Below are 24,405 nucleotides of genomic sequence, written 5' to 3' on the forward strand. Positions count from 1 at the left end.
ATTTTTAGCTGGTACTTAACATCACACATTCTGAGTTCACACCTTCACAGAGGTCTTTGTGCCTCATCGGGAGACAATTTCTGCAAAGCAGAACTTGGGCTGATTGGAATTATGCTGTTTCAATGAAAGCATGTCTGCTCACAGTCTGGCTCAATAATAGATTAAAAAAAATGTCAAATTCTCATAGTGGCAATAAGTGAAGTGAATAAAGGAGATCATTTGAGGCTCTCTGTCTCGTCTCCCCATAACAATTCAGCTTTGTCTTAATCATCATGTTTTATTATCAATCAAATCACCAGAACAGGACATTGCTGTTGTACAAACCTACAGGCCCTAGATTATACTCAATGCCAATGTTTTAAATTGGTTATTCCTACAATATCCACGGCAGCAGCCCAATACAGTTGAGCTGACCTTTTCACAGCAGCCATTTGTGTAAAAAGGTCAGAAACGCTGAAGGTAATACAATTAATTGAGTGTGTGGGTGTGGGTGCCTGTGTGCGTGCGTGCGTGCGTTTCATCTACAGTAAGTGTTACTGTTGGACATGTCCTGTACATTTAACTTCATGCTGGCACACAGACACACCAAAATAAAACACGATTATGTTCATGCTACAGTATATGACTATGAGAGTGTATATAAACTTGAAACTATGATCCAATAATCTTGCATGCACACGCACACGCACACACACACACACACACACACACACACACACACACACACACACACACACACACACTTAATTAATGTTATGTTAATGTTAATGATGTGACTTAATCCCTGTGGTGTTCAACATGAGCTAAATTCACACTATTAATACGTCGATAGAGCTTTTTAAAAGGTGTGGAATAAAAGTATTCTTTTCCTTTTTTTTATTTTATTTTTAGTTTGTGATACGTTGTTTTTCCAACTCTGTATTTGTGTAATGATGATTTTGAACTGTTTGGTGCTATTTTATGTGTTTATGAATTGAATACAAGGACTAACGTGATATATCGTTGGTGAAATTTCATGCAATATATCGTGATATCGCAATATATCGAATATCGTGATTTTATCGTTATCGAGGGCCTAATATCGCCACAGATATCGTATCGTGAGATACCCATATCGTCCCACCCCTAATTTGAATACTTTTGTCTGGTTCAGAATTACTGTTTTGTTTACCTCTATACACTAACGGCCGACATTACCCATTTGAGTTTTTGTTGGGCAAGGTACTTTTCCCCCTAAAGAGATGGTTGGAGGCAGTCATTGCATTAGTACGTTGCAAACTACATGGTTACTGCCTTATAGACCTGAATCAGGGAAATAACTAAGCTCTTGCAAGAGGGGTGCTATAATCTACTGTAGTGGCTGAATGTTGTCTACTGCACTTTTAACCCATTAAAACCGGGAAAGCATCTGTGTCATTTTAGATTTTTGCGTTGGCTATTCAAAAATAGCAGATATACAAGCTCACAGCGTGTCACTTCGTGCCGCGCTGCGAGCTTGTACATTTTTTTTAACATTTTAGAAAAATCTGTGTGAGAACTACTTATAGAACTTATAGAATCGGCCTCAGGTCTTAAATCAACAGTTTTTACTGTGCACTGAATAACTTCACTGTGATTCACTGATGCATGCCAACAGGGTTTAACTGAACAGCATTATGAGAGCTTTCACACATGTTAATGCTACTCTGAGCAGCTGAGTTCCAGCCAACATCGTTTTTCGAACATAAGGCCTGAAATTATGATCATTCATGTCATAATCGTGGATTTATAGCAACAAATCGCATGGTTCAAAAGTATTTAAGTGTGAACACACGCGCACACACACACACACACACACACAGTCACACACACAGAAGCGATAAAAAGTGAGAGAGAGAGAGCCACAATCTACACTCCAGGTGTATTTCCCCTGTAAATCCAGCGGATCAGAGTGCCGGTGTGGAGGGCCACTATTCTGGGCCCATCAATCTGCCAGATCCCGGGGCCCCCTGAGTGGTGGTTTCCCCTGGGGAACTGAAGCAAGAGAAGGGCAGGGGAAGTCATGTACCAAACAGTCCTCCCTCTGGGGTTTTAAAGCTGGATGCAGGAAGGTGACACACAGGTATCTGTGAGTATTTTCTTGGACACAACTGAAAAGCCTTTATAAAGTAATTCTGGCAGGGGTGCCTGGTGGCTCAACCAGTTACTACACGGACCATAAAGATATTTTCAAAAACATATATATATTTTATTTACAAATCTCTTTATTATTTTTTTCAGACAGTAAAGACAAGGGCATCATGTCAAATCATGAAAACAAAGAGGTCTGATTTTTCTTGACAAAAACAAAACAAAACAACAACAATTAAACAAAACAAAGCACAACAGAACAAACAGTAAAATAGATACAGTAATCAATGTACATGTTAAATGTAAGACATACAAAATAATAATAAAATAAACAGACAGGACAAACAATAGACAAGACACTCATTCATACCAGAGGGGGAGAGAAGGGGGGGAGGGGGGGGGGGTGTTTCTCTGCACAGAACACTAATTTATGAGTTATTTTTCCATAGTAAGGATGTCAATGAGGTCCAGAAAGGTTATCAAATTTAGTGGAACATATTCAAGGAGTCATTGAGGGAGAACCAATTTAGTCTCGCCGTCAAGGGAGACACTAATTTGCGAGTTCTTCCACCATAGTAAGGGTGTCAATGTGGTCAAAAACATATTTATGCCCCCCAAAAATACATCGAAGAAGAAAACTGGCAATTCTGATCGCTGCTCCCATCTCCGTGCTATCTGTTCTTTCTACTGCTCGCTATATTATTGCCTCAAACATTGTCATTGTCAAAAAAACTAAAAAGAAAAACTGAAAAGTTTGCAGTCTTTGTCCTCTCCCACTCCTTCTGCAGAATAAACTTTGTTTCCCGAAGTCCTCTTCCATAACTGTTACAACTGTGCCTTTGCCCAAAGCACAAAGCTCTGGTTTAGTTCAGTTGATAGTAGAGTTCTCAATTCGCCTGGTAGGATGCCGCTTAGTTCCTGGTGGGTATCACCAACCATGTTTGCCCTGGTGCAGTTCTGTTGCTAGTAGAGTTGTTTATTCACTTGTATGATGCTGCTCAATTCCTGGTGGGTATCACTGAGCACATTCCTGTGTTTCTTTCTTTCTTTCCTATCTGAATACCGTTTAAAGGCTTGTTGTGGGGGAGCTGAACTCTACTGTACACGCCATGCCAGCTAAAGTGTCAGACATTATTCTGGCCTGCGAGTGTGAGGTTCTGCACAATATTGTGATAATGTTATCGCATTAGCGGGGTGCCATTGGATATTCCGATGTAGCCAGGGAGCCGTGGATATGTCAGCCCCAACTTTGGACTAGACGGAGACGGAACCTCATTCATCGCTTCTAAAATGACGTTTGGCAAGTAGGCTTTGGCTATGGGAGACAATGTACGTTTACTCAAATAGGCCTATTTTATGTTTCAGGTTTTCCTTTAGGATATTGATTGAATACTTTATTAACAAGTTTGTTAACAGTACAGTCAAAAGTTATGCTAAAAGGATAACACAAAAAGCCTTAATTTAAAACGGTCATAGATCAGGGATTTAATAGGCTACAGTATCTCTGCCAGTGCCACTGCTGACCACGTCAGTGATTCTTTTTCCCCATACCGCAAACCCTTCTGACAATATTACACTTTATAGTTTGTTCGATTATACTTGTGCAGTTGGGACTGTGGTCGTATTTTTGTTAGGCTTTATTTTTGTGTTACAGTTTCTTATTGGATGTGTCTGTGTCAGGTATCGGTGTGTGCCTGCGCGCTGTGTATGCAAATAGCTGGCCTGTGCCAGTGCAGTACACGGATATGATTGGCGTGTGTGCTGTGTATGCAAATGAGTCTGTGTGTGGGAATACAGAGATGATTGATGGGGGTAACTTCCAACATTTTAAAAGTTCCTCTTCTTGGCTGTATTCCGCTTCATGTAGAAAACTCGAGGGGCAAGGCCTCTGAAACATGGGTGGGATATTTAAATGGAGATCGTGTTCAGCCGGCAGATTTATCAACACACAACCGTTCTTACGCTGTGATTGGCAGGATACGACTATAGTTTATAGTATCTATTTGGTCCTCCTTTCAAATGCACCGTCCATCAAATATTTCACACAACAGAACCAAATTCAGTGAGCTACCACTTGTACACTGGTACAGACGCTTTTTGTTGACCAATCAGGTAAGCTGATGCCTGTTGTTCTCCCGAATATGACAAATTAGCGCCATGATCTTTATATACTTCCAAGACCAAAACTTCTCCAAAAGAACAATGTTTGCCGGGATTTGTTGAAAAGCACAGTCTGACTATGCATGGATTATTAATTCACTAATTTTGTGAATTCATAATCTCAACACCATCCATCCATATTTCGCAAAATGATGACGTCATCAACACTACTGTATGTCAGAGATCCACAGAGAAGCCACGCCATTATTAGACCTCATCCTGTAACTGTATGAAATATAACCAGTAGTACAGCAGGGAATACTGAGTTTGACATTTTTATATAAACAACTTGTGGCCAATGGAAACCTTAAATAAGACCAGAGTAAACAAGAGAGCTTTGTACAGTATATCTGGAAGATGTCCCAGGTAATGTTTATGATTTTCTACAGCAGCGAGAGACAGCAATATAAGATGAAACACCGAAGCAACTTCAACTCTCCACACTTAAAAGATGTATTCCTGTCTCGCCTGCCCCTCGGTGCTAAAATTATCTACCAAAAGCACTGGCGCCTTCTCCCTTGATGCAACTCCACAATAGCATGGATTCGAAGCCTTGCTAGCAATTGATTTAAAGGTCTGCGGGGAAATAGAGAGCAGGGGAAGAGAGAACCGTGTTGGATGGCAGGGAAGAAGAGAGTGTCTCCAAAGGGTCAGTTTGTGTTTACAGCCAGCTCTAGGATATCAATTTAATGCAGCTTATTCCCCCCTCTGACACACACACACACACACACACACACACACACACACACACACACACACACACACACACACACACACACACACACACACACACACACACACACACACACACACACACACACACACACACACACACACACACACACAATCTGGTGTAGTATATATCCCATGATATTCTCTCTCTCCCCCCCTCTCTCTCTCTCTCTGAATTTTTATAATCACATGCCCAAAATAGGGATGCCAGGGTGCAAGTCTTTAATGTATAATTATAATTCTACAGTGTACATTGAGCCCAGTGCTGAACCAGAATAAGCATAATAATGATGAACACCATGTGTTGCACTTTCCACTATGATTCCACCTCCTTCCACTCATACAATACCTCGTCATCTGGGCTGCCTCACGCACAGAGCCAAGGCGTTTTAAATTCTGCTCTGCTTCTTGAAGCTGCTCCAACTGGCACGGCAGCACCGGTCGAGGATGTGTAATTAATTATAAATATGGAGCTTAGCATCGCTATCACCCCGGTGTCACAGGTCAAAGGGATGCAAAAGGGTGGTCCCTGGAACACGTGTTTGATGGATGATGACGGCTGCATATCTGTCTCTCTGTGTTCCACTCAACTCTGACGCGGCCAGCCTTGTCTGTGCTTTATTATTCCTTATATACCTACAATGCTGCCTCAGTCCCTTTCACTAAACATTGCTGCCCGCACAAATGAACACTCACGCAAAAGTGTATAGTTTTTACTCGTTACTCTTGTACAAAAATTTTAATTGTAATAAGAATGTAGTAAATCTTACCTGTGCAGATGAAGAACTTTGACTCTCCAACACTCAACTCCACTTTGTTTAGGGATATGGACACCTGAAGGACAGCTGAGAGAGAGAGAGAGAGAGAGAGAGAGAGAGAGAGAGAGAGAGAGAGAGAGAGAGAGAGAGAGAGAGAGAGAGAGAGAGAGAGAGAGAGAGAGAGAGAGATTATCGTACAGGAACCAAAGGGGAAAAGTAGCTAATAATGATTGATAGTCCTGATAGTGTAATGAAATCATAATCCCTTTTAATACGAACTACAACACAGGCCCCAGAACTTTTTTTTTTTTTATTCATTAAATAACGGATATTCAAATAATGTGGAAAAAAACATACTTATGTCATAATCAAATTGGGTTGAAGGGTATAAAGTTACAGAATAAACAACAAAATGCAGTAGAGAGGTAAATAAAAAATAAACATGAGAAGAGTTTCTAGAGAGGCTAATGACGTTTAATGACACATTCAGACAAGATTATCATTATTGTTTAGCTGACACACAAGTGGAGGCAGGCTATGAGTCTGCTTAGATAGGATTAGATTGCACTGTGTTGCAGCTAATCAGCACTGTATCCCAAAGGGGACATAACAGGTGGAGCAGGAAATTGTAAAAGCCAGCACTGAGGTCAACAGAGAATAAAGGTAGTAGAGGAGTTTTCGACAAGCAACAACAATCATCACCAGGAACAGATCTAAGCACCAAGTTTAGAATAATTTACTTTGTTAACATCTGTTGGTATTAGCATTGTCTTTATTGTTTATGGACCCTGTCCTGTAAACAAATCTATTTTAGAAGGCACATGCATGTATGTATACTATAGCACGCACAATCCCAAAAGGGAACAATGTCAAAATATCAATATCTGCTCTCTTTTCAGCTTTCAGGCATAATGGAATGGTCGGAAAATAGATCAAGTTTTGTCTTGACACAACACTTGTGGTCCATCCTATAATTTTGTATGAGAGAACTAGAATCTGCATTATAAATGCAGCATGGTTGCATGATAAATGCATGAAGGCAAATGTCTGTGCTGGCTACCGTTACATGCCTTTGTGGGAGTCTTTGATTCTAATTGTACGCTGGCAGAATGGTAGCAAACAGAGGCCTCAATAATGGCCCAGCTTATCACAATACAGCTGGCTGTCTGCACATCAGCTCTCTAAATATTTACACTGGATTAGTGACTGGCTGTGTGGTGATCCTCGTTTCTATAAGGTAAGAACGTGACAAGCACTCATTCTCTATTTAGTGGGTCATTCAGTCTACTTAAGTGCCATCTTTCACCTTTACCAGCTTTCCATACTTCCAGCCGTTTGCATGGCTGAGGCGATTAATCCACACCGAGAGTCAGAGACTTCCACTTAACCGCTCAACCTGGCGTCCCTATTTGGGCATGTCATTATAGGCAAATATACATTAAATGTTTTAAAGGGGAAAAGGAATTCAACCCTTTAAAAAAAATAGTGAAAAATCTTTGCATATTCTCCCCGTGTCCCCTAGGGTAGGTACTAGGTACCCTCACAAAAACATGCAGTAATCCTGGTCTCTATACTGCCTCCCCCTGGTCAGCCAGGGCGCCTGATGGAGGGGAAAGGAACTGGTTGGAATAACGTGTTCCTTCCACGAGCTACGTCCAACCGGGGAAACTCCCCCCTGTCGGGTGATAAGAAGGCTTGTTAGCTCTCATGCATTGAAGGAGGCATGAGCTCGGCTCTGGGCTCTACCTAGACTTACAAAGTGCTTGTACAGTGCAATAAAATAATAAAGATAAAAAGAAGTACAAATAAAACCATAATATGGATGTATTTGGTTTTATTTATATATATATATATATATATATATATATATATATATATATATATATATATATATACACTTTCAAGCAAGCCGCAGGTGGAGCCTGCAGTCCACGGCCTAAGAAACCATCACGCCAGAATTAAATGTTTGGAACGGGGGAGTCTGGTGCAACGCTCAGGTCCTGGACCTTGTGAGACGAAGGAGGAGCCCGGCCAGGAGACAATCCACAGAGCCTAGTCCCTCCCTCCACGTGCCAGAGCCTCCGCTCTCCCCCAGTCCCGGCAGAGTAGTTCCTGAGAAGCGGATTGAGTGGCCCCGTCTTGCCCTAAGAGGACTGACCGTGGGTAGCAACTGGGACGTAAGTCGGGGCTTGATCAACCCCGGCTGGGTCACCTGGGCGAGGGTGTATGTTGCAAGACCCGAAACACCCGTCGACCCCAGGCTACAACACCGATGATACGTCCCAGGTGCATCCATGTGATGTTTTTTTTATGGTTTTATAACTAATGATACAGATCACTGCCATTATCAGTCTACAGTAAGAAATCAAAACAATTATAGACAAGCAACAAACATAGAGTAACAGGATATGTACATAGGATCTGGTGACCTACAAGCTCATAACCCGAAGAAATCGGGTCCATATTATGGACTGAGTCAAAACTGGGTGAGTGGAACTGAACTTTCTTTCTTTTCCTTTTTTACCAGAGTTCTTGTCAAAGGTAATTTTAGGAGCCTGGAGAACGAGCCAGGCGCCGCGCTCATACCAGCTGAAATGGTAATTCTCCATTCCACTCAAATGACACATTGAGCACAGGAGCATGCTATTTTTTTCCCCTTCCTGTGGAGACGGTGTCAGAGGGTGTGAAGGTTGAAATGACATGGAAGCGTTGAGCTGATTATTCTCCCACCACGTCTTGCCTTGTGGCTGTGTGACACGGCCATTATCTCAACCCCACAGCTTAAATCAACCACAAAGCAGAGGTCACAGTCTCCTGCCAGGCCGGGGGTGGGGGGGGGTTAGAGGAAGCGGGCGAGAGAGGAAGGGAGACAGAGGAGAGAGAGAAGAAAGTGTTCTCTGGGGGATTTGGTGACCAGAGCAAGGAGGAAGGTATTTTTCTCAGCCTGCCTCCAATGAATTTTAAAACGTTCGGTGGGGTCAAGAATCCCCTAATTGGGAGGGTGGATCCCATGGCAGTACTAGTCTCTCCCTGTGACGGCAGGAGTTCCTGATAGGTCAATAAAACCAGATTGCCCAGCTAAATGAACCGAGTTGAGACATGGATAACGCTGCCATGCATCTTGGGTTTCATTGCCGTGCGTGAGAATGTTGCACCGAGCTCATAATTTAAACATGAGTGTGACTGGATTACATCAAACGCGGAATGAGTAAGAAATGAGAGTATGCTACGAATCCAGGTTAACAAACTGAGAGGCTGTATTAAGCTGCGGAGTAGGCCGTATGAGAAGCTGTAGATTTCATGTACATTTCCATTCATTTACATAGTATGTAGGCGTGGCAAATACAACTAGGCTACAAATAGGCTACAACGCAAATACAAAATGTATGGATATTACAAATGCAACAACATACGGATACAAATATAATGTGCACAATCAAAATCTGGAATGAGTCTATCAGGTGTTGATCGGGTATATTCAGTCATCTCAATGATTTTCCTATTAGCACCTATATAAAATGAGGAGCACAATCTGCACAAAACCTTAAAGGTTAAAAGTACAGTGATACTGTTTCTGTCTGGCAGCTGATGACATTCCTCTCTCTGAAATCCAGAACTTATGGTTTGTGCGTGCGTGCATGTGTGCGTGTGTGCGTGCCTGCCTGCCTGCCTGCCTGTCTGTCTGTGCCAACCAGGAGACCAATCAGCATCATCCCACTTTGAGAACCAATGCAATGGGATACGTGTCTCTCAAGGTTATGGACCAAAACTAGCCAATAGAGTACTGAAGTCCTGACGCCAAATACTTGTTTCCCTCACTTGCGTCCTTTCCTTGCGTCTTAGTCCCTCCCACTGTGGCTGCATGGAGGAAACGAGGTGAGGAGAGGGGAAACTAAGAAATGTTGTAAGTGTTATGTGAATTGGCATGGTCTGCAAAATGACAGACTGACCTCTACTTCCGGTTCAAGACAGGATAGAAGAACTAGGAGAGAGCAGGATAAGGAACTAGGATACACCTCGTTTTCCTTTAGTTTGTATAACTACTTTATTATAGTTCAATTTGTGTCGCTGTCATTTAAATATTCGGTCTGATTTGTGTTCCCAGTAATTCACAATCAGCATCCTTTATCATATCCTTTTGTGACACCTGCATGTGTTTTTTGTGTATTTTCATTGAGAGGCTAAATCCAGATGCGTTTGTGTTCAAATGATAGTCATAGTAGTTACTTGGTCACGCCACCAAAGAGACAGACTACAGCATGCTTTGAAGAACGCAACATAACGTCTCCTGTCTACATTTCCCCTGTACAAAACAGGACACATCTTCAGCTAACAGGTAACTCATGCATGAGGCCTGTAACACTTTCACCCCATTACCCACTACCCTGTGCCTTTTCCTATACATACACAACCTCAAACTATTCACCACATGCCCCACATAACCACAATGACGGAGGTAGGTAGGGCATGCTTGCACCCTGGCGAAGATTTTAGCTGTAATGAGCGTATCTTTCTAGGTCTCTCTCTCTCTCTCTCTGTCACTCCTTAACAGAATGATAGATTCATGGTGTCCCATCTGTTAATACTGTCATCGTCTCCAACTGTCACTGCGGCTGCTGCCATGACGCCAGCCAACCAGGGGTATGTACGATCCCAGGGCCTCGGTGAACGTGTTCATCCACTCTTTCCTATTGTCATCCTCTCAGCTCCCTCCATCTTTTGACCGAGGTTGACACAGTCAGTTCTTCTACCAAAAACTTAGGCAATAGCAAGCACATTACTTTGACACATATTAGACTAATGCAATTCCTTTTGTCTAAAAAGACTAAAAGACTATCATGGCTCTCTTTCCGTTTGCAAAAATCCTGGGGGATGAGGTTTTGTGCGGTGTGTGAGCATGTGCACATTTGTGCATGACATTCAGTAATCAGATGGATAATGGATATACAGTCAGACAGACAGACAGACAGACAGACAGACAGATAGAGTGAATGATGGCTCACATAGGCCTGTCACAATTATTACATAATCGTCTAATCGCAATTATTCTATATAATCGCAATTATTTTTGCATAATCGTCATAACCAATTCCATGTTTAAAAATGTCATATATTTTCAAAGATAGTGGAAATAGCAGATCAAAAAGCGTTTTGAGCTTATAGATCGGCTATTTCCACTATTAATGTTTATTTTTAAGTGTAAAGGAATTAAATATGTGTTATTTGTCATATCTGCCCGTGCAACTTTTGTTTACGAAGGCTAAAAGCCAAACAGAATTGTAATTTTTATTCATAATGTTCCAATAATTTTCAACGACAGAAGCACTATTAAATCGTTAATCGCAATTATTTGAGTGACAATTAATCGTCAACTTAAATGTGTAATCGTGACAGCCCTAGGCTCACATAAGTTTGTGTGTGCGCGCAAGTGTGCGTGCGTGCGCTGTGCTCGCGTAAATATGTCACTGTGCTCATCGTACCCCCTCCTCCAACCCCACTGGTGCATGACGATGAGGTGTGTGTGTGCATCTGCATAATCAGGAAGGTCAGAAACATGCACTCATCACCGCACTACGATAAATGTAATTAAAGAGACGAATGTGCACGGGGACATGCATACAGGACTGTCTATAAAAACTAGATTAGACACATTTACACACACACACACACACACACACACACACACACACACACACACACGCAGACGCACACACACGCACACGCACACGCACACGCACACGCACACGCACACGCACACGCAGCAGGCGAGTATACCAGCAGATGGAAATAGAAAGAGAAAAACACTCCACAGAGCACGGATCTCTGCCAGCTCTTTCTTTTAAAACAGACTTGTAAATTAGCTATGTTCTTACTTGAGTCAGTGCTTGAATTTGTATTTATCATTGGAATGGGCAGTATCTATAGCAGGGCATTCTCTTTCAGTAGGCTACAGAGGTGTAATAATCCTGGCATGTGCAGCTGTTCACCTTATGCTCACTCTCGCTCTCTCTCTCTCTCTGCTGAAGACGTGTTTGATCTGTGTGGTGCTGCTGCCTATCTGTCTATTTGTGTTGCAGGCCACGTGCGTGCATGTGTTGTGTGCCACAATGTATCTGTGTGTGGGGACTGGGCAGGTGTGAGTACATGTGCGTGTACAGTACAGTACATGCATCATAGTTAATGCTCGCTATGTGTGTGTGCTGTGTTGGTCGCTGTGTGTGTCTTGTGTGTCTGCAGTAATGCGTTCACAAACATATTAATTAACAGTTGTCATTGATGGATTGGAAAAATCTTCGGGGAGTGTGCTACGGGCAGTTTGCACCAAAGGTTTAGTGCTCATTTGTTCAGCAGTTTGCAAGATTAGCTTCACACACACACACACACACACACACACACACACACACACACACACACACACACACACACACACACACACACACACACACACACACACACACACACACACACACACACACACACACACACACACACAGGGCGAAAACACAATCTCTCGCTCTCCTTTCGCTGAATAATGATTGCGCTGGGTGCAAATAAACCACTCCTCAGTCAACACAGGCACATAATGTGCAGGACTTCAGCTCCTATATCCGCCTCAAAATCTCCAACAAAAGATATCACTGCTAAGCTCTGGCTCAGGTACTTCACTTTTAATGGGACTTCAAGCCAACTGACTCACGTCACCTTTCTAAATCAGAAGGTGGGTGGGGGTGATGGGGGAAGGAGGGGTTCGTAAAATAATCTCCCTCCGTGATTCTCCACTCGACCCATTCAAGTTAATGGCATGCGCTCTCCAGCTCTATATCAGTGTCTTACATCTGGCCCGGGGATATTAAAGTTTGATGGGTCACGCCACAGGCCTGCTCCCCATGGCGAGGGCACGGTGTTGGGTTAATGTGCTACAATGTTGTATCCCGTCTGAGTCACTATGCTCACGTAGATGAATGGCAGGAAATAATTCAGAAATATGGTCTGGGGAATTGGCAGTCGTCTGATGCCTCTGGATGGATATGCTGCAGACTCTCCAAGCCCACACAATGACTGAATATGATCATTATGAGTGAGTAATTATAGATAATTACAGTATACGAGTGAATAGATGAATTCATTAACAAGCGATCCAATCAGACCTTAGTGTATATGATATATAATACTGACGATATCAGACTCCCAGAGCATCTAAAAGTGTGAATCAGTCTGACATAAAAAGCCAACGCTGCAGTTTAAGACAATGCTGTGATTGCTCCCATCAGGACACTGTTGAAGACCTATTTTGGGTTAAAAAATAAATCTATAGTAGGGGTGGGTATGAGGGCTTGGGCATTGAGGGTATTGAAGGACGATGGGGGTGGGTGTGTACGTTATAAACACCACCTAGAATATTGTCTCGACTCCTATGTGCCTCATCGATTGCTGATTGATCCTGAATTCCACGACAGAGGACGATGGGGGTGGGTGTGTACGGACCTTAAGAGTGCACTTGAGTGTGCATAGATTCTGTTACCTAAGAACAAATGGCAGCTAAGAAAATATCGGTTGGTTGTTATTGCTGTTGTTGATTATGTGTTTGTTGTTATCGTTGTTGATGATACTTAAGTCCGTTGATCTTGTTAGTGTTGGTTGTTGTTATTGTTGTTGATAACAGCATTTTGGAAACATTCATTGTGTGGCAATAAATTGACTAAACTTAATCTGTAGTGACTCTTATTTATCTTTTGACTTTCAAATGAAGATAGCACCCAATCAATCATTTATGAATCAAAAAGTTATTTGTTGAGTTGACCTGGTTGCTTATTTTTCCCCCCTTTTTTAAACAGAAATGAAGCAGCGTGTCTGAGGGTCACGTACAGGGTTGATGAATAAATTATGCTACCATGGGGAGGAGGCTCCAGCTAGTCTCCCCAGGATTTCACAGATGGCACCTCCTTTTATGAAGATCACTCTCTTCTAGCTGACACATCCGTTCTTCATTTCTCTCGCTCTCTCTCTCTCTCTTTCATCCCCTATGCTTCTTCTGTATTCTCATGTATTCTCTTCAAGTGATAGCTTCTGTCCCTTGCCTGCTCTTTCTGGATGAGCACCGCTCCTTCTGATCAGTTGCTCATCAAACCTCACGGCTGTATAGCACCTAACAGAGGGCTGTTCCTACAGCGAGGACCCATCAATCAAACACGAGCAGAGACATGAGGTGCTGTCGCTATATATAACCAAGCACTGAACAATGGGCTTGTAACTCAGTCTGTGCTGCACTCACTCAAGAAGGCAGGATAGAAGGGATGTAAATCAATGTGGAAAAATGGCCTCAAGCGGCCAACCTGTGACGTCAGTTGTATCTACGTCAGTTATCCATCTCTGACAGTGGTTCTCAAAGTGGGGTCCGGGAACCCCCAGGGGTCCTTGATGGGGTTCCAGGGGGTCCCCAGCAAAATGTGTTAATATAGCATCGACATCAGTTTAACCACACTCACACTGAACCGATTGGACAGTTGTATGCCTTCCACTTTCCACATATGCTTCATCTAGCAGTTTAAACTTATTGTAATGACCATCATTGTTTTGAAATTATGCCCTGTTTCCTTTTTTTTTTTGGCTCTCTTTTCTTTCTCTATATATATTTTTTTTCCTTATGTCTGTCCTTTTTTGAAAAACATAATAAAAATATTATAAACACAACATCAGTTTAACCACTTAAACCCTATACATCACAGTTGTGAGCTTGTTGTGAACTATTTTCATTGAAGAAATGTGAAAGATGTGTAATATTTTTTGGAACAGTTTAACGACATTAATCCTGTACTATTATCAGACGGGGGTCTGCGGCCAAATGCATATTCATTTGGGGGTCCTTGACATGAAAACGTTTGAGCAGCACTGATCTATGATGTGAGCCGTCTAAAACCAGTATCTATGACATATGTCAACCAAATTTTGCCATGGTTTCAGAGCCCCATTGACTTCAATTCAAAAAAAAAATTAAGTTAAATATTTAAACAGGTATAAAACAATAAAAACATATGTGAATAATTATGAGGTATTTCTGTGGCCTACTGGCAGTGTGCACAAGACATTTGGCGCTCATCGGTCACCAGAAGTTTGCTTGATTAGCTCGAGACACACAGACACAGACAGACAGACCCTCTTCTAGACAACTCGCCTCTATAACAGTCGTTTGGCCGCGTTAACATAAAGTTGCCATAGATTAATTGTGACATGAGGCATTTGTTGATCCTATACAACGAGGATTCACGAATACTAGAGCTCGACCAATGGCAGATATTTGGTTTCGATGCGATCTTGAGAGTCCTAGACCGTCCTACACCATCGATTACCAATGTTTTGACAGATAAAAATAAACAAATGTACAAGCTCACAACATGTTGCAACGGGACAAGTTGTGAGCTTGTAGATCTTTTGAAAATGTCCTCTTGTAAAAATAACAATAATAACAAAAGTAGGGATGCCAGCTTGAAAGTGGTAAAAAAAATCTGGGCTCATTGGCTGCTTAACTGCCGAGACCGATGTGCGATGTCATCAAACAAGTCAAATAATGACAGATATATCGTCTGGCCGATATACCAGTCTTGCTCCAACGAATACCGCAGTATTCCGTAATACCTGTGTGTTATATTCATCACACACTGGAACTGTAATCAATAAATCAATCAAATAAAAACTTAATGGGATGAGCTGTAGAGCTAATACTGTCTGATGAATGGAGATGAAAGTCTTCAGGCTTGTCTGCAGGTTGTCTACCATCTGGTGTGTTAATTTACACAGCAACTCCACAGTCCTGTGTGATCGCATTTCAGGAAATGCTCAGAGCATGAAATTATCCCATTCCTCGTGGGAAATGTTCCCTAAGTAAATTTCACTGAACTATAATAGATTTAACCCATTAGAAGGTCTACTCTATCATGCCCAAGCTGTGTGGTGGGAGAGTGGAACAGGAAGAACCACTTAAGCCCTATATACAGTACTTCACTAAATAATAGCAAAAACTGTTGATTTACAAGTTCAATGCGTGTCATAATGCAACAACTTGTGAGCTTGTAGATCTACAGTTAAATTAACTCAGTTTCATACATAAAATGTTCAAGTGTGACACAAAAGGCATGCAAAATCATGTTTTGATTCAGTTAGACTTTTATTGAACTAGCAAATCCTTGGTTTCTTAGATGCATTAAAGGGCACACGGAGTCTTTGTTCTACTCGAAACCCATGGACAAAGATCTAATCCTTCAAATTCACCTTGTGACCTTTCAAGTAAAATATCAGCAACATTAAAAGGTGGGACAGGGAAAATAATTAACTCAGATTCCAGAATTACATTTCTACATTCAAAACAAAAACGGAGATAAACTAGTAATGCTTAATGTATACTCCGTCATACAGTGGTGTCGCATGCCGAAAATGTGACACGTTGTGAGCTTGTAGATCTGCTATTTTAAGTATAAATCAGAGTTAAGAGACCAGGAGTCTCAGTGACTGAACCTGAACCTATGCCAAAACAACAACATTTTGATGCACAATGAGCCATAATTACACCAAACATACTGAGCTCAGATGGCTAAAAACACACCCATTGTCTCTTTGATAATGAAGGCCTGGCATGACCTCAGCTAGTGGAGTGTAACTGGGTCAATCATCAACAGGAACTGGCTCCCAGACTGCTGAATGGGCACTCATTAACAGCAAGGCTATTGTGTGTCAAGGGCTTTCCAGTGGCCAAAGCAGTGCAATGAAAACAACAAACACAAACCACTCAGCCCTCGGCATCAGTTCAAATACTCTTAAGTATACAGAGTATGACTTCCATCCCAGCTACACTAAAACATACCCCAGCAAGCACAGTCAGGACCCGGACCAATCAGTGACGTCTCGATTGGGGCTAGATCAAGTCAAACCAAGACAAGTCAGATCTGGCCCAGAATATCACCTGATTTCAACCAAAATTAATCCTGACCACAAAAACGTCACTTCCAGGACGTCATCTAAACACATTTCTCATCACCCAAAATTGCTGTCCAAATGTCCATATGATGTCCCGGTGATGACGTCCTGTAAATGACTTAAAGGAGGAGTTCACCCAAAAAATGACTTATTTTCTATCAATTGCACACCATATGAAGCCTTGAATCCATGGATTCTTTTTTGTTTTTGTGGCATTCCTAAGCTAATAATTTGATTCCCGTCTCCTACCGGCTAATGTATCCGGTAGGAGACACAAAGTAGATTATTTGTGTCTCCTACCGGAAATACACACGGTCATCAAATTACTGTCTTAGGAATGCCACAAAAACTAAAATAAATCCATGAAATCAAGGCTTCATGGGGTGTGCAATTGATAGAAAATAAGAATTTTTTTGGGTGAACTCCTCCTTTAAAGATCATCCCCATATGGGCTGTGATCTGGCCTAGTCCTGAACGTCACCGGGGTGATGACCGGGCGTCATCATGCTTGCTGGGACTATATCAACAAGACAGAGATATGTATTGTCACACACACACACACACACACACACACACACACACACACACACACACACACACACACACACACACACACACACACACACACACACACACACACACACACACACACACACACACACACACACACACACACACACACACACACACACACACACAATGTAATACCATAGACAGGAGAGTTGTACAAGTCCATACCCGGGGACCTGGGAAAGCGCCCTCAGCTACAGATCCCACAGGCTGCATGTGGCAAAAGCTAATACATAGTTTACATTTGGGTAAAGTAAAACATCTGCTTCATCAGTCCCTGATAACTTAAGCCAATGGTCACTTAGCCTGGGACCAGACGAATCTGCCAGTGCAAAAAAAAATGCACTCGGCGGTTTTGGGTCTGGCACCGGTCCATAGAGAATCCATTTCCTGCTCCAGAAGAATCAGGGCCCAGTATTCAAATATGGGAGAAAGAACGTCCTCATAGAAGCACCAGACTCATATCCACGCAGTGATATAGTCTGGCTACGCGAGGCTAATGGTCAATGGCCATGTGCAATGTCAGATACATTAGTCAAGCCACCGAGTAGACACATGCATGAGAACAGACCCAAATACAGAAATAATGAGGACAGACAGACAGACATAGTGTTCTCTATTTCATAGAAACTGCTTCACCTCAGTGGCTAGCTAAAAATGTAAGCCCTGGGCAAACAAATGTGACCAAAACCACCATGTGAAAGACGCTGTAAGAAATGTAATGAAAGCTAATTTATCTATGCTAATTTGCCTAGCAAATTTTTTAATTGAACTGAGTAGGAAATTAGCTTGGAGTGAAAAATAACCCCACAGAAAGTTTGGTACAGTGTGAACTAGAGCAGAGTCTGGGATAATTACTGATTAATGAACCAACGATCGCTCATTAATACAGTTTGTCTAATTTTATTAGAAAATTAAAGCTTTACTGAAGGACTTGGGTACAGTGTGAACCAGAGCAGAGTGTAGGATAATTACTGATTAATTATCAAATGATTGCTCATTAATACAGTTAGTCTGATTTCATTAGGACTCAAACATGAGGCCTCACCTAATGTTTGAACAGGAGCTGTTCAAATTTGTGTGGTAAGTTTTAAAGTAGTGTTTGTACTTGAAGTCAACATGAATCAGTGCAGACCCACGCCAAAAGTTGTGATTCTCAAATCAAGGCCTTGAAACTCAGAACTGTTGGTTCCACATTAACCCTGGCATTAATTTTGCTTAACACAATTACACAACGACCAAAACAAATGTCCAAAATGTGTGAAAATAGCAGATCTGTTGTGAGCTTGTAGATTGGCGATTTTCGCTATTTGTCGTTGTATGATTAAATAGATACAGCAGGGCTTAAGTGGTTAAAACATTTTCCAACTAGTTTTCCTTTCTTTTTTTTTTACAAATAGAACCCTGGTTGTAATCTACTTCGAAACTGCACGCAGTACTTGACTTGGAAATCTAGAATTGATTCAGTATGGTCTGCATCAGTAAATGTTGATATGCAACTTTGGTTCAGAGATGTCAACATTCATGTGAACATATATTGTGGTTTGCAGAAACATGCAATGCCAACGTTTTTCTCTGGTAACCAGGCTGTGTAGCAACATCTCATCGCCCCATGCTATAACAATCTTTCTGTGGGTCAAAACATTCAGTCAGGTAGCGAGTGATGTGTTTGGATTGTATTATTCTGTTTGTCAACCAGCCCACAGAATGTGATCTGTCTTCAAGGACACGGGTCAAGTTCAGTCAGAATGTTTGATGCTTCTGTGACTACTACTGACATTGAAATATTAACTATATCTTCAGAGCAGACATCCAGACATCTACTGTATTGTCAGGATGCTGTGACCCTTACCCACTGTTGGCTGCTTGTAATGTTTGCAAATTCATTCCACTGCTGCACTCATTGTAAGCTCAATGTGTAGGCAGCCGAAAGAGCAGAAAATAAGACTGAAATTGAGCAATTTGGTTGGCTGGACTACAGTCCAGCAGCTCACTCCATCTAGAATTACAGATATAAGTAATCAGTAGAACATTTTAGAAGGAAGTATCAGCTGATGCATAACAAATCCAAGCCATCTGAAAGCTTTTTGACATGAATAACCAAATGAGATGACACATGAACCCTAACGTGACGTCCCTATTCTGGTCATAATAGCCAGACATTCTGCAAAAACAGGCGAACATTTGCTGAAAGTAGACGATCTAAAAGATGTAATGAGTCCATATAATTCACATGTGAGTACATGTCTGTGTTCTGAAGGAGAATGCTGTAATCTTCATCACCAACATGTTATTGGTGGAACCTGTATGATTCTTGATTCTTGAGAGTGTCATTTCAGCTCTGAAGAGGTGGAGATTTCATTTGTAATATTTTAGACTTTTAAACTTTTTCATTGCAGACACTACCTACTGACTGATACAGACATCTTATAACTTCAATACATACTAGACTGACAGATACAGATGTGTTACAAACTCACTGCGTACTACAGACTGATATGTTCATATTACAAACTAATGGAGGAAAAAGAAGACACGACATGTACATCCGACACCCAAAATTGGGAAGGTGCTGAGCGACGATCAGTGCAGGTAAATAGAATTGTTATTATAGAAACAATGGTAAAACACTTGCACACTGTAGTGTATATGACTATATCATTGTATATCACAATGATATAGTGCTTTATTGCACCCAAAAAAATCTGTGATGATTCGAGCTACACACTCTTCATCAGTCTGAGCCCTACAGTGTGCGAGCGTTTTATCATTATTTCTATAATAATCTTTCTATTTTCCTACAAACTAATGGAGGAAAATGAAAACATGGAATTGCACTTTCACAGTTCATGGTAAATATAATTTTACCATTTAACCACTTGAACCCCAACACCCCTTATTTTGGGGGAACATTAATCCAGAAATAGCCGTTCTACAAGCTCACAGCACGTCGCGTTGTGAGCTTGTAGATCTGCTATTTCTGGCGAAGAGATTTGGTGTAGAAGGAAACAAGAAGAAGAAGTACAGCGATAACTCAGGTCTGTTTCACTAAGTCTAAGGGGTTTAAGTGGTAAATGTGTGCCACACACGCACGCATGCACACACACGCACACACACACGCGCACACACACACACACACACACACACACACACACACACACACACACACACACAGACTTCAGAGGCAACCATGCAAGGCATATTGTATGCGAGACAGACAGGGGATCTGTTTCTTGCTCAAGGATACTTCGACATGAAGCCAGGAGGAGCTGGGGCTACACCAGCATTACAGGACTGCTTTGAACATACAGTATATATTGGAATATTTTCAGGGAGGCAGCTACACGTGACCTTCAAACTGATGTTGAGAAGTACATGGACTCTCTGACCGGCTACATATAGAAGTGCATTGGGGATGTCACGGTCATCAATCCCATCACATCTCGGGCCAATCAGAAACCGTGGATGACAACAAAGGTCGGAAAAAGTCTGAAAATCAGTGGATGCTGCCTTCAGATCGGAGGACAAAGCAGCCCCCAGGCTGCTAAGAGCCGACCTCTCCCGAGACATCAAGAAGGAAAAACTGGGCTACACAATGAAAACTGAAGGCTATTTCTCAGGCTCCAGGGACACAAGGCATGCTGTACTGTATATATGACAGGGCATACAGGCTTACAGACTATAAAATTACACCACAAGGTGATGTCAGTGATGCCTCCCTGTCTGACAAGCTGAATGAATGAATTCTATGCCCGGTTTGAAGCACTGAATCACATGCCAGGGAGTTAAAACATAACCCCCCACCCCCCCATCGAGGAGCAGGCACTCTGGCATAAGGAAGAACCTAAGTACAATCAATCCATGTAAAGCTGCGGGACCTGATAACATACACATGGTCTGGTGGTAAAGGATTGTGCTGCACAGCTAGTGGTGTCTTCACAGACATTTTTAACACGTCTCCCAAGCCTCACAGGATATTCGAGGCTGCCACCTTCATCCCGGTGTGGGGCTGCAATGGTGAAAATAGCAAAAATAGCACATCTAACAAGCTCACAACACATCACAATGCGTTGTGAGCTTGTAGTATCTGCTATTTTCACTTTTTTTCCCCATTTCCCCCCAAATGTTTTAATCGATTATTTTATTTCAATCACAAATGTTTTTCTTTGAAAAGACCTAGTCATGAGGTTCAACACCAAATCCGACCATGCAATAAACATTGAGGATTAACCCTTTGAAAATGTGGACGGGTTTGTCTACCTGGGAAGAAACATCAGCACAGATGGAGGAGCAGATAAGGATGTGCAGCAGCAACGCATCAGCAAAACTCTATTCACAGCTCTCCAAAAACAGCTAAATCTGAATTTTTAACTCAAATGTAAAATTAAATCTGTTCTAGTCTATGGCTGTGAAAGCTGGGAAACCACCAAAACACTCCTCAATAAACTGCAAGTGTTTATTAACAACTGCCTCCGAAACATACTGAGGATATGGTGGCCCAGCAACGTTTCAAATAATAAATCTGTGGAACCAGACAAACCAGGAGCAAAAGAAGAAAGTGGAGATGGATAGGACATGGATAGGAAGCCAGGGAGACCAAAAACCAACATCCACGCTCGATGAGCTAAGTAAGATCTGGACCACCTGGCAAGAAGCGAAAACCATTGAGCAAAATAGAACGAGGCGGAGAACCACGGCGGACACCTTAAGTAAGTCCCCCCAACTGTAGCCTGCCTCAATTACTACCAGCCAGTGGCACTGACTCATGTTATCATGAACGGCTTTGAACGACTAGTCATGGGTCACATCAAAGCCAGCGTTCCACCCACATTGGACCCTTTCCAGCTGGCATATCGCACCAACCAGTCCACAGTCGATTCCATCGCCTTACACACCATCCTACCCCACATGGAACATAGGAACTGTAATGAATTTTAACACCACCATTCCACAGCAGTTAATAGAGAAGCTCTTGCTGCACCTCCCTTTGAAAGTGGAACCTTGTATTTGCTGTCAGAAAAGACGACAGACGAGAGCCGTGTTGGCAGCAACATCTCAAGTACCATCCCACCGAGCACGATGGCCCCTCAAGGCTGCGTGCTCAGTTCCGTTACTCTTCATTCTGCTCACGCGTGACTGCTCTGTCAAATCCAGTTCAAACCAGTTCATCAAATTTGCGGCTGATACGACAGAGGTGGGCCTCATCAGTAATGATGATGAAACGGTTTACAGAGAGGAGGTGGAACAGCTAGCAGGTTGTTGTAAAGACTACAACCTGTCTCTTAAGGTCCCTATACACTGGGAGTGTGACAGGGACGGATAAACAATCTAAAAATGTGTCTGCGAATATTTCACATTAAACTCTTCATTTGGCGATGCCTCATTCATTGATGCTTTTATTCCCGGTGAAAAATGACCTCATTTCAAAGATTCATTATGTCACTTTATCGCCACGTAATATTCTCGTTCTGCGAGGATTTTGCTGAGGAGTTGCTTTTTTGCTGTTTTTATTGCCCTTGATTGTTGCTTTTTATTGAGTCTTTCATCTTCAAAAAACAACGTGTACCTCTCTCTCACACGCGCACACACACTCACACACACACACACGTGCACACACGCACACACACACAAACTAAACAAAGATGTACTCTTTCAGCAACAGACTTAATCAGCAATCCCCACATTTTGTTTTGGTGCAGATTAAACCGTGCATTAATAATAGCTTAATAACAGGGACTAATACTTTTATCAGATTCAGTGTTCACATACTAGGGTAGGCCACGGATGAAAATTATGATTAGGATGTGAAAGGAAAAAAAATGTGATCCATTTTCCGTTGGAGCAAGATAATATAATCAAGTTTGCTAATAGAGACATAGTCCTAGGTGTTTGATGTCACCACAGCAAGAGAGAGAGAGAGAGAGAGAGAGAGAGAGAGCATGAGAACAGGGTCCACAATTAAATCTCACTCACTACAAATTTCACTTGTGTGCTATTTGAGCCACCAACGCTTATATTCTGTTAGAAGCTGATCAATGCTGATAAAAAAAAATAAACATCAGCCAGGGAATCTGATTCTCAATCTCCAGGGTGGGATGTCTATAGATAGGGTCTTTAAACATAGCCTATTTACCGTAGGTTCATGTGTATTGTCCTGCGAGTTAAAGAAAAACTAGCCCAAAAGATACACCTTTTATAGGTTCTACAATGAATCAGCAACATCACACAGTCTATCACAGCTGGCCAGGCAATTTATTATTTTGTGTATGTGTATGTGTATATATATATATATATATATATACACAGTATAGTAGTAACCATGCACACAGCAACTTACAAAGGCACCTCGACTCCCCCAGAGTAGAAGAATAATGAAACAAAACCAAAGGTTGTTTCACTCATCATCAAATTAATCATGTGATATTTTTAGAACTAGAGACTGCATAAATTACTTTGTTCTGAAGAAGCCTCTGTAAGTGCAGAGACGTAAAAAATAAAATAAATCATTTCTTATGCCAACAAAAGTTGAAGAACCAGTTGTGGGGATATTATCTTCATCCGTGACAGAGAAAATATAGTGAATGGAAGCACACATGGCCTGCAGCACATCCATATCTATCTAAACAGATCTACCACTGAGTCTGAAAGAAACAAACCCACAACGCCTCCTGTTTCTGCCATTTTCAAAGGAAAAACAACCACCCGCAGTATTCTGCGATGCACTGAAGTCGATGTGAAAGTAATTGACTTATTCAACTCCACAGTTCAGCTCAAACATGCAATTAGATATATGGCCCCCAAAGGAATGACCTCTCAGTCTCACAGGCAGTACTCTACAATTAATATAAAGTGAAAACACAATGCTCAAGTGTTTAAAAAAACGCTCAGGCGCCTGCCGATTATGACCTGAATATGGAGTCAGTAACCCCCTATATAAGTGCTGGGAGTTCCAGAAATTTAGTAAAGTAAGCCTGCACAATTTCAATACACTAATTTAACTAAACAATATAAAATGTATATAAAGGAATTAACATGTTTCACACCGCATTTCCTATGCAGAACCTTGTTGTTGAGGTGATGTGTATCCCGGGAGAGAGAACTTTTTAGA

The 24,405-nt window shown here is 41.8% G+C and overlaps 1 protein-coding gene across 1 annotated transcript in view; it reads right to left on the reverse strand.

Moving 5' to 3' along the window:
* The window catches only part of ncam2 (neural cell adhesion molecule 2), a gene marked incomplete at both ends in the record, with an annotated part of 207,715 nt that overhangs the window by 77,474 nt on the left and 105,836 nt on the right, over positions 1–24,405 (reverse strand). The window contains one exon of the mRNA XM_080422596.1: positions 5,772–5,846. Coding sequence (XP_080278722.1) covers positions 5,772–5,846 — 75 coding nt within the window. The remainder of the gene's footprint in view (positions 1–5,771; positions 5,847–24,405) is intronic.

This window comes from Gymnoscopelus braueri, assembly GCF_963280865.1.
Source record: "Gymnoscopelus braueri genome assembly, chromosome: 24".
NCBI classification, from domain to species: domain Eukaryota; kingdom Metazoa; phylum Chordata; class Actinopteri; order Myctophiformes; family Myctophidae; genus Gymnoscopelus; species Gymnoscopelus braueri.